Raw genomic sequence first — 12,034 nt, 5'->3', positions numbered from 1 at the left:
CAAGGGGTCTTAGAGGTGGTGGAGGTTGATAAAATGCCCAAAAATGCGGAACATTAAGCTTAAATACATTGAAAACCCTAAAATCGTAGGCTTGGGCCTGACAGATCACCACCTCGTGGTGCTGGATCACCACTCCTTGGTGACCACCACCTCGTGGTCCCAACTCACCACTTCGTGGTGACCACCACCTCGTTGTCTCGACTCACCACTCCGTGGTGACGGTTTTTGCCCAAATCCATTCCAACTTCAAACAATCATAACTTCTTTGTTTCAATTCCGTTTTCGGCGATCATTAACGGTGCCCACACCTCTATCTAGTTAATTTTTGCTTAACACATGCCAAAATAAAAACCATAATCCATAAACGAAGCCCGAACATCATGGTTCCCAATTTACCATTTGACTCCAAAACACAAAACACCATTGTTTACATAATAGTTTTCAAAACATGTTTATTGTCAGAGTTTTCCCAAAGATCATAAAACAAAACATGAGGAGGTGTATGATCACGACTTTGCCTTCCCGCGATCATCCGAGGTACCTAAAACTATAAGCCCAAAGCTTAGTGAGTTTCCCAAAACACCAACCTAATACAAAACCAGAATAATAATCATAAACAACATGTATACAAAGCCTTCAGTTTGACTGGAACGCCCCACCTCCCTGCAGTCTATCTGGTACGCTCACAGAACCTTCAACTTGACCGGTACACCACACCAGGCCTTTAGCCTATCTGGAACGTTCTTTGGGCCTTCGGCCTGACTGGTACCCATCACTGACCTTTAGTCTATCCGGGACGCCCTGGGTTTGTTGGCCTTCAACACAAAGCAGGACCGCCTCAATCCATCCGTCATCACATATCAACATATATCATATCAAACACTAGCTAGCATGTATAGTCAGTTATATAGATCTAACATATTACTAATCATAGCATAGCATCATACGATAAACCAAGATAACAATCCAAATAACCGAACAATATTGTGATATGTGCCAGATGGGGATGTTACATTAGATCACATAACCAATATTATTAACATCCAATTGGTTCTAAACTCTATTCCATTGAAGCCAAAGGCCTTTACTTGATCCATTTATTGTCCACAATCCTGAAATATGAAACTTCTCGAAACCGGATGTTACATTAATAAACATAAAAAACAATATATATATATATATATATATATATATATATATATATATATATATATATATATATATAAGATGTATTTACTTGCACCATATGCATTTGAAACCACCATGATTTTTCAATTTCTTTCTAATAATTATTATAAACTGGTTAATAATATTAAATTAATGCAAAAACTAAATGCTAATCATAAATTAACTAAAATACAATATTAAAATATTATATTTTACTTCTATTTATAAAATTATAACTTTAACTTTTTAACATATTATAGTTAACTTATTAGTTTAAATATATTGTTGTATGTAAACAATTGTCATTTTAAAATCACAACTTTTGTATAATTTATGATTTTATGCAATATAATTAAATTATTAATTTCAATATAATGTTAAATGGTTAACTTAAATCAAAATTGCAGTTAAACTTGAAAAAAATCGAGAGACTATTTAATAAATAGTTAAAAGTTATAAATTATAGTGTTGAACCTAAATTGTAATCTTAATTAACAAAAAACCATGAAACTATCTTTTATAATCATTAAGCATTTTTAAATAAGTAGCTTAAAAATAACTTACAATAAGAATAGTTAAAAGTAATATTATATAAAAAAATTATAATGTTATTTTTAAAAACAAAAACAATGTTTGTTGTTTTAAATAATTATAATAAAAGAAACTAACAATATTCATCAAATAAATTTTAAAAAAGTTAAATTTCTGAAACTAAATTAAAATAATTAACAATTTCCAAATACGTTATTTGAAATAACTTACACAATAATAGTTAAAAGTAACATTATATACAAAAATTATAGTGTTACTTTTAAAAACAAAAACAATGTTTGGTGTTTTAAATAATTAAAATGATAGAAATTAAAATTATTAAACAAATAAACTTTTTAAAATTAATTAATCATAAGAATAACTATAAATATTAGTAAATCGTATATTATATTTAATTTTATTTATAAGTAATCTACGAGTAAAAACCATTGAGACAATTAATATTATAGAATTTTAACAGATGTGAGATGTCTACATTATCATAAATATAAAAAATCAAAACAAACAATATTTATACTAATTTATTATAAAATTTATATTATCATATAATTAAAAAAAATGAAAACAAACAATATTTATATGAGATTTATTATATAAAAGATAACAACAAATTAATTTATATACCTATAAAATTTCAAATATATTAACATTTTTTTCTCATGAAATGATGGTTTTTATGGAGTCCCTCCTTCCAAACGGAAGCGTTGTATCATAGATGGGATGATAGGTCGCGCCAGAGCTACCTTATGGTTTGGTAAAGTACCGTGTTCTTATCGGTTTCTACTTGGGAATATGACTTATTAAGGTAATTAACTTTTCGGTATGTGCCCTTATTAATTTATTTTTTAATTAATTTCTTATTTATGTATTTATTTTTTTACATATTAAAAAAAAATTAATAGACCACACATATTTATATCTCTTCGGATGATCCCTACTGATTATTTTTTAATTAATTTAATTTTTTAACTTGGATGGTCCCTACTGTTTAATTTTGTTACGAACTTGGTCTCTGTCTTACCTAAAAAGACTATTTTGCCCTTATTAATTTTCTTGTTTATATACTTATAAAAAATAAATACATAAATAAGAAAATTAATTAAAAAAATTAATAAGGGAAAAATAGTATTTTTAGGTAAGACAGAGACCAAACGAGTAATAAAAATAAACAGTAGGAATCATCCGAGTTAAAAAAATAAATTAATTAAAAATAAACTGTAGCGATCATCCGAGAAGATACAAATATGTGTGGTCTATTAATTTTTTTAAATATGTAAAAAATAAATACATAAATAAGAGAATTAATTAAAAAATAAATTAATAAAGTACAATAGTCTTTTTAGGTAAGACAGCAAAAATAAACAGTAGGGACCATCTAAGTTAAAAAAATAAATTAGCAACAAAAAACACAAATTCTCCAAACCACAGGGACCATTCGTGTAATTTACATGTGTTCAGATAATGGTCACGTGAACGATTCCAAGAAGTTTGTTATTATATTTGTAAGGAAAAAAAAAAAAAAAAAAAAAAAAAAAAAAAAAAAAAAGATAGTTAGGGTGGCTGAAATGTGTTAAAGGAAGAACACCGCCGATGATTTTCGTGAAGAAGGATCGTGGTAAGGAAGGAATATCAACTGCAATCGAGGTCAAGTTAAATGACATTGTTTAGAGGCAATGTGGTAAAGGAAGTAGTCTCAGAAAAACGTGAAGGAACTGTTTGGGAAATTGAGGTATGCGTGCAATCCGATTGATCGATCTTTGGTTAAATTGATATTTTTATGGACAGGTAAGTGAATTATTACGTTAACAAGTTAATGAAGTGCAAGTACGAATCAGAATTTGATTCGGGACATAAATTTTGACCTAATAATGGTGCTTTTTCAAATCCTTCTGCGATGAGCTGTATTATATAATGTGAAACGGGACCATTGATGTGTATTTATATGAGTTTATGCATGGATTGAAAGAATATAAGTAAAAATGAGAAGAAAAGGGTTTCTGATTATGAATTCGGATGAACTGTGTGGTGAGTGTGGCTAAGTTTCCGTAATAACGGCAATGCAAATTTTTAATGGACACTAACTGAAATGATACAATTTTTATTGTTTAGTTCACAATTACGCCAGCTTTATGAAACTTGTATAGTTGTCCCGAGTATTGGGCAAAAAGGCTTCAAACTGAGAGAGCAGAAAGGATCATAGACAAAGGAGCATTGGCAATTGCCAGTCCATGTATTCTTGGGGATTTGAATAGCCTCTCTGCCTCTTGTGTACATAGAGGTTTTACAATCAAAGCAACAAGTTTAAATAAGTGGTAGCTTGCTTTTGCTAATACATATTTCTATTGATTCCTAAATCATGCTTCATTCTTCTAACAAGGGCATGCTCTATGATGATAATTTGTTCTGTTGGATTATATGAGCAACATCAATGTCATTCATATATGCTCATAAACCAGATGATCTGTTTGCATATTCCTGAACCAACGCCCCAAAAAGCGAGGGCCTTTCAATCAATCGCAAGGGTTTGTCAAATTCTTTTGCGTACCCTGTCACAACACATTAGATAAGTAAGCATTAAGCAGCTAGTTGACCTCAATTAGGTGAAGAAACTGATGAACATTTGATCACTGTTTCTTGAAGAAATTGAATAAGAAAGTATACCTGCATCAATGACTAGAACCTGATCACAGTCCATGACAGTAGGTATCCTGTGAGCAATGCTTACGATAGTACAGTCTGAAAAGTCTTCTCTTATGACTTTCTGAATTACTGCATCTGTTTGTGAATCAACAGAAGCTGTTGCTTCGTCCATGAACAACAGCCTGCTGTGCTTCAGCAACACCCTTCCCAGACAGAGAAGTTGCCTCTGTCCCACACTCCAGTTATCCCCATTATCAACAACTATAAACAAAACATCCAAATATAAAAGCTAAAAAGAAGATTACATCTTTTCTTCTAATTTTGAGTTTTGACCAAAAAAAAAGTCCCTAGATCCGTTTTAAGTACCTGCAGAATCAAGTTTCCCAGGTTTTGCAGCTACAACATCATTAAGTTGGCATCGTTCAAGACTCTACAAAGCATGTTATTAGGTTAGATAGAACAAATTCAAAGGAGGTGAGATGAGTGAGTAAGATTTAAGAAAGAAAGAAAATGACGTATTTACCCTCCATATCTCCTCATCGGAGTGTTGACCGATAGGGTCAATGTTGCTTCTGACCGTGCCTTCAAAAAGGATGGGTTCTTGAGGAATGATACCAAATCGTGACCTGAGATCATGAAGTCCGAGTGTGGAGACGTCGATACCATCAATGATGATACTCCCTCCAGATGGCTCCACAAGTCTAAACAGAACCTGGATCAAAGTTGATTTCCCACCACCTGTTCTACCAACAACGCCAATCTTCTGCCCCCCTTCAATCTTTAAAGTAATCCCCTTGAGCACAAGAGGCGTGTTTGGGCGATACCTAACCTGCTCACAATCAAACATTCAAGTTCAAGTTGACAGATATGATTTGGAAATGTTGAATCTTGATAATGTAGTATCCTGGCTATACCTGCAAGTCTCTGAGCTCCAAACTACCATGAGTAGGCCAATTTGGAGGAGGTGGGCCATCTTTCTTCACCCATTCTGCTTCTGATGGTATGTTTGTAAACTGTTTTATCCTTTCAACTGAAACCATGCGGTTTTCAACGAAGCAACTCGTGTATAAAGCCCAAAATAGCAGACCGTTGAGCGACAATCCATATGAGAGTGACAATCCAACATCCTCTGTGTTCAATTCATACAAGTGTCCCCATTAGATTGGAGAGGTTTATTGGGTTGGGTTTTGAAAGTGAGAATGTATGTTATATATACCTGGTTGAATGACATTGCTAGGTAAGATGATCATGAAAACAGTGGAAACGCAAAGAAACAAGCTTCCTAGAAACTCCATACGGAAACCTAACCATCCATTTGATCCGTTGTTGTGGAAATCCATTCTTAGATTTCCATCCACTCGCTCAACATTCTCTTGAACAAAACTGTCTTGTTTTCCGAAGCACCGGATGGTCATTACCCCAGATATGCTCTCTGAGAAGTGGTGAATCACGGGTGCTTTTGTAATCGAGTCGAGTCGAGTTATTTCACGAGATGTCGCAAGGTAATACCCCTGAAGTAATTACACAAAAATATCATATTTTGTTTTTGTTTTATATTAGATGTGAGATAGACAATGACACATACCCGATACCAGAAATTGAGCCACCCGAGTGGAGCAAGTAGGAAGACTGTCGGCCAAGCGTATTGGCATGTTATGATGATGACACTAATCACAGACGTATACAACGCAAGGCTCAGATTCATCATGAATGGAAGCAGAATATCGATGTTGGTTTGATCACTTGATGCCTGAAAAACATGCAACAGATAAAATAAGCTTCATGTCAATATTATTAAATTATTTGATATGCTTAGAAAGCAACCTACCCGACTTAGAATTCTTCCGGAAGGTGTGGTGTCAAAAAACGACATTGGAGCATGAAGGATGCTGTGAAGAATCTGTTTAAAGAATTTTTGTGCAGTCTCAAGCCCAAGGAACATAGAGAATAGAGTTCTGCTAAATATCATGACAAATGCAACACATGCAATAATTGCATAGACTCCAATGAAACGGGAAGGGTTGAAAGAAGCAGCCCGATCCTCTGAAGTTTCATAAGCCAACCAGTAATCACCACCCATCTGTGTGGCTTGCCACAACACCGTCAACAACAGAATTAGAACCACACCAGTCCACCCAAAAGCCTCGGTTGCATACACTTTGTATACATGTAAACTCACCCTTCCTGTTTCTCGTTCTTCATCTTCAATCAGTTTTGATGTTCCTATTATAGAACTCGACTGAGATCGTTCTAAAGCTTTTGGATTTTCTTTGTTTTCTTCCACAGAGGACTTAGACTTATTATGGCTAAGAGATTTTGTTAGGGTTTCTGGTTCAGTAGCAGACTCCATTTGTACTAGCTGCATTGAGGTCTCATGGGCCGATACTAAAGCTGAAAAATCCAGACCAGAATCAACCAGTTCATCATACTTTCCTGATTGTACAATCATCCCATCACGCATCACCAGGATAAGATCCACATTATGAAGGAAGTCGACTTGGTGAGTCACAAGTAAGACCGTCTTGTCTCTAAGGATACCCCTCACGCATTCCTGCATTCAACTAAATTTATGAGAATTTTTGTATATGAAGAAGAAGAAGAATGTGATACAGTTTAGTTAATAGAAATTCACGTACCTTGAATATTTCTGAACCGGTGTGGGCGTCAACAGCACTAAACACATCATCAAGAAGATAGATGTCAGAATCTTGATAAACAGCCCGTGCAAGCTGAATCCGTTGCTTTTGACCACCACTGAGATTAATCCCACGTTCCCCAATTTCAGTTTGATCTCCAAATTCCATCATTTCCAAGTCTTTCTCCAAGCAACATGTTCTTATTACCTTCTTGTACTTATGTCTGTCCATTGGTGAACCAAACAGAATGTTTTCTTGAATCGTCCCGTTTTGAATCCATGCCGTTTGCGCAACATATGCAGTGCTCCCGGACACTTTGACCTTCCCTGAGATTTTGGGCATCTCACCAAGAACAGATGCAAGCAGAGATGATTTCCCAGATCCTACAGTCCCTACAATGGCTGCAAGCTCACCTTTCTTAATCTCAAAGTTCAAGTTCTTAATCATATTCATACCCCCTTCTGAAGGCTCATCATTCCAGCTAAACGACCCGTTTTGGACTTCAACAGCAGTTGTAGCATCGCCATCTTGATCATCCCTCTCCACCCAACCCTCATCCAACTCCTTACTCATCATATACTCATCCAATCTCCCCAACGAGATCACCGCCTGAGAGAGTGAAATCATCGACTGTGGGAAACTCCAGAGCGGTTCTTGCAAGTTCTTGAACAGCGATGTGGCCGTGAAAACCGTCCCCGCATCAAACTTTATCCCGAGTAAAATCCCGCTCCCGAATGTCACCGTGGAGATAAACAAAGGCGTGCTCCATAAAATAATCATGTTTGAACCGACCGAATACATGAACTTGCAAAGCCAACCGTATTCAGACTCACGAAATGTCTGAATCCTCTTGTTGAAATGTTCTTCCCAAGCTTGAAACTTGATCACTCTCATGTAACTAAGCATCTCATTTGTGGCCTTCATTCTCGAGTCACGGCTCGTCATTATATTAAACTGATACCGATTGTTTCTTTTCGTACCCCAAAACACAAAAAGTAGAAGCACCAAAACCGCAATGAGAGTAACCACAGTTGACAACCCGAGGTACCCGTAAAGAATGACTAACAACACTACAACTTGAACAGGCATGAGCCAAATCGCATGTAACTGAATCATAATATCGGAGAGCTGTTGAGCATCTACAGCCATGTAGTTCACGATCTGGCCCACACCATGAGACTGTCGAGCGGAGCACGAGAGGCGTAAACCTTTCTTGTACAGAGAGGTTATGAGGGTTGACCGGATTGTCATCCCGAGCTTCTGTGAGTGGAAATTGAAATGGTGTGATGATAAAACTTCAATGAATTTAGCAACCAGAAGGATTGTGACAAGGTAATATCCTTCGAATGGAGAGTTGCTTTTCCCCGAGGTGAAGTCCACGAATCTTTGGATGAGTAGCGGCCCCACGTATGCAACACCGAGCTTTATGATCGCTAGGAATCCAGTGAATGTGATGTCTTTCCAGAAACAACGAATGAGTGTGGTTCGAACCGGATGTTTTGACTTCTCTTCGGGTTTTGGCCAGTTTTGTTCGAAAAGGGACGACATTCTTTCAGCTCGGTGTTCTTGTGAAAGTGAAGGAATGTCTTCGATCGTTAACGGGGTTTTGTAGCCTTTCTTCAACAATGGATTCAACCATAACCAGAATGTTTTTGATAAGATCGAAGCAGATGCCCATCCACTCACATTCGATGATTTGCTTACTTCATCAGAAACCTCTGATTCCGTTGCCACTGTAATCCCAGTTGAACCGGTTACCGATGGAATCAAGAAGAAAGCCGAAAATGGTAAACAGATTGATGCGATTACGTCTCCGGTTTTGGATAATGGAGTGTTGGAAACCAGACGGATGATACTTGGAGATGCGATTAGTGTAATGGCGATGAAGTTTAGCACCCAGAATACACGAAGGGAGACTGGATGAGTTCCTGATTGGAATCTCTTCTCGTGGATGATCAGAACAAAGGTTGTGAGAAATGATATCGATTGAAGTAACCAAGAAGTTCCTTCAATCACCTTCCATGGCATCTGGGTGTTGCAGATGAACCCCAAAATAGATGAAACAATGGCTAAAACAGCTAAAATGGCTGAAGCAAGTAAAGATAGTTTGAACCAAAGATTGGTTTTGACAGAAACTGGGGTTTTAGGAACTAGAGGTTCATTAATGGCGGAATTGGTGTTATTGTGGGAGGTGAATCTTGAATAGAGCTTTTGAAGTGCAAAAAGAAAGAGGGTGAAGAGAAAGAGGGTATCAATGGAAGCTAAGAGTAGCCTTTGGGGACATGGAGAGAGCAAGATGAACTGTAGCCATTTGAGCATGGATGAGTTGTCGTTTTGTGCCATGGCAGAGCTTGAAGAACAAGAGAGAGATGTGATCCAAGATGTAGTCACCATCTTTAATGTTTACAAGATGTCTAATTCTGTATAAAATCTCAAGTTTTGCTATGCTTCATCTTCAACAATCTGTAACCAAAAAAAAAAGCAGCAGAAACATTCAAGAACTGATGATGGACAAAGATCTACGTGCAGGGTCGTTTAATAATTTCGAGGCCGGCAAATTGATTTTATAGTAGAAAGATTCTTCCAAGTAACAAAATTTTAACTTTAGGATGAAATTGCCTTGGTTTTAATGCGGGTGTGATTATAATTTATAAGTATGTTCTCAGTTTGACCAATCTTAACCTGTCATTTTCATTTATTTTTCTATCCTTGCTTTCATACAAATATCATTTTTATTTACATTTCTTCCTAGTTTATAAAAAACTCTCAATATCAAATTATTGTAGAACTTTGTTGATCAAATTAAATAAATGTAGAATAGATATCGTATCAACTACTACACCTTTTATATTCTATTTTAGTACTTTTATTATTTATATATGTGTTAACTTAATTTATTATAATCTGTGAAAAGAAACTATGTTGGTTTTAACAAATTAATTTGTGAAAAAGATCTCGTGAATATATTTAGAATGATCTCTATGTTGAATGTTGTACACATTACTTTGTTTTTTACTTGATAAAAAAGTTACAAATATCACAAAAAAGAAATATAACTGATAAATAGCATGTTATACGACGAATTCAACCTACCTAGTTGGTCTTCTTACTACTGTTGTAAGATGTAAATACCATAAGTGTTCTTATTGTATAGTATGGGCATAAAAAACAACTTATATATTGCACCTTTAAATTTGTATTGTATATCACTTTCCTAAAGAAGAAAAAAGTCGTTTTAAAGGATTCCTGAGGAACTATTTCAGTTTGTCTACATGCTGTTGTCTGCAATTCTGATGCGTGAAAGACAGAATTCTGTCATGCCAAATGCATCTCTTGTGAAAAGCTAACATTTTACACATTATAAATTGTCATTTACCAAAGGGCTTTTAACTCAATGGTAACTATGTCCCAAATATGACTTGAACCTTCAAGAGAGACTTAAATCAACAACTGAGGTGGGTTGGATGCTCTTACTAAACCAAAACTTATTATCTTCAGTAAGTGACTTAAAAAATGTCTAACTTATAAGTAAAATAACAGTTGCAAAATTATGATGTCCTTTTTCAGTTCACCTTCTTATCAAACTTATATCTATGATAACGTCAGACATCACACTAGTAGTAATAGTATCCAAATAACCTTAATTTTTATCAATTTCAAAATCATATTTATCAAGATAACTATATTCATCCAGTTGGTAGAAAATCATTCAAATGAGAAGATAGAAACATTCTATTTTTCAGAAAGAAAAAGATTGACTTAGATACGAAATTTGTATGGTTGATAGTTTGTTTACATCAATTGAATTGTTGAAATCTTCTACTATGAGATCATTCATGAAAGAATTTAACCGAGTTACATTTAAATTTTGAACTATATATGTCCTTTAGGCTTTATCATAGATTTTCTGACTTAATGTACAAACGTAATTAGAGAATCAAAAACACTTATACATCATGATACAATGATAGTTAGTGAGCAAGAAGGAAAGTTGTATGTTACCTTTGTGGTAGAGAGGAAGAACGAAGGACGACTCAAAAAACCTTTGCATGGTGCTTAATTGTGAGTTGTCTTGGGGAGCAAATAACCACACAAAGACCAAAACAGCACGCACACCCTCTTGGCCTCTTATAACAATTAACAAGCGTCTTAATCGCATGGCATCATGGACTTATGGTGTGTGGACCTACCTAACCATGTGGGACTATGTGCTTCATAATTTCCACAACTCACTTTCCTTTCTTACTTCACCTTTTTGGTATGAATGATGGACTTTTGTTCTTTAAATTTAAACGAAAATATATGAAAAATATAATTTGTTAAAAAAATAAACTACACAAATGGTCTTTTTGGTATGTTATTTTGTTTGGATTGGTATATTTATTTATATTGGATATTTTAGTGTCACCATCAATTTAGTGTAATTGGAATAAACCCGAACACAACAAAATGTGGGGGGTCAATGGGGGGTTGTACCCCCTTGTAGGGTCAAGGGGGGAGTGTCCCTGGCGTCCATGCTCCAAAACTTCTATGTAGTTTTTGAGTTCGAATGCGTTTGAAAGTGGAGGGTTTGTGAAAACGTTTAAATAATCTAAGGTAAAGAGTTTTGTTGTTGCAAGTATGCAAACTTGTGATGCCGAGATACAAAGTTGCAATACCGAGGTGCAAGAATTGTGGTGCTCAATTCATGGACATGTGGTACTCAATGCAATGTGTAGTGTTTAGTGCAATAAAGTTGCGGTCTAAGCTAAAAAATATAAGTTAGTGACTTTACAAAACAATTGTAAAACGATTTTAACTTCTCTATCACTACAAATAATTTCCTAAATCCGTTTTTTTTTCACCCTTTATTCATTTAGTGGGTATAAAGAAAGGTTATGTTCTAGTTTTTTGGGCTCTCACGAATTTGAACAATTTTTATACTCTATAAAACGCTGCTTTATGTTTTGTACCAAGAAAAAAAATCAAATGGATAATATCGAACCAATCCAATTGTTATTTGTTGAGCATAGTCATCTAGATTTGATTATATGATAAAA

At 35.0% G+C, this 12,034-nt stretch overlaps 1 protein-coding gene across 1 annotated transcript; it reads right to left on the bottom strand.

Moving 5' to 3' along the window:
• Window positions 1-3,845: 3,845 nt before the first annotated feature.
• Window positions 3,846-11,140, bottom strand: LOC145072826 (ABC transporter C family member 14-like). Its single transcript, XM_079019300.1, has 10 exons — window positions 10,998-11,140; window positions 6,996-9,458; window positions 6,188-6,910; window positions 5,945-6,109; window positions 5,576-5,870; window positions 5,274-5,488; window positions 4,883-5,188; window positions 4,726-4,789; window positions 4,381-4,620; window positions 3,846-4,265 (listed from the first exon to the last, which is right to left on the bottom strand). Exons 2-10 carry the CDS (start codon window positions 9,387-9,389, stop codon window positions 4,165-4,167), a joined length of 4,503 nt encoding a protein of 1,500 aa, XP_078875426.1. The 5' UTR covers window positions 9,390-9,458; window positions 10,998-11,140; the 3' UTR covers window positions 3,846-4,164.
• Window positions 11,141-12,034: the final 894 nt, after the last annotated feature.

The sequence above is a fragment of the Lactuca serriola genome, chromosome 9 (assembly GCF_051521515.1).
Source record: "Lactuca serriola cultivar US96UC23 chromosome 9, Lser_US96UC23_V15, whole genome shotgun sequence".
Taxonomy (NCBI): Eukaryota; Viridiplantae; Streptophyta; class Magnoliopsida; order Asterales; family Asteraceae; genus Lactuca; species Lactuca serriola.
Note: the sequence above shows the minus strand (reverse complement) of the source record. Positions and strands in the feature narration are given on the sequence as shown.

Bases quoted from the DNA above. Each gene is read 5' to 3' on its own strand.
- LOC145072826 (XM_079019300.1), bottom strand. From the start codon at position 9,389: ATGGTGACTACATCTTGGATCACATCTCTCTCTTGTTCTTCAAGCTCT. The intron at 5,489-5,575 runs GTATATATAACA...AATTGAACACAG, and splicing joins TAGCAATGTCATTCAACCAG to AGGATGTTGGATTGTCACTC. The intron at 4,790-4,882 runs GTAAATACGTCA...CATGCTTTGTAG, and splicing joins CCGATGAGGAGATATGGAGG to AGTCTTGAACGATGCCAACT.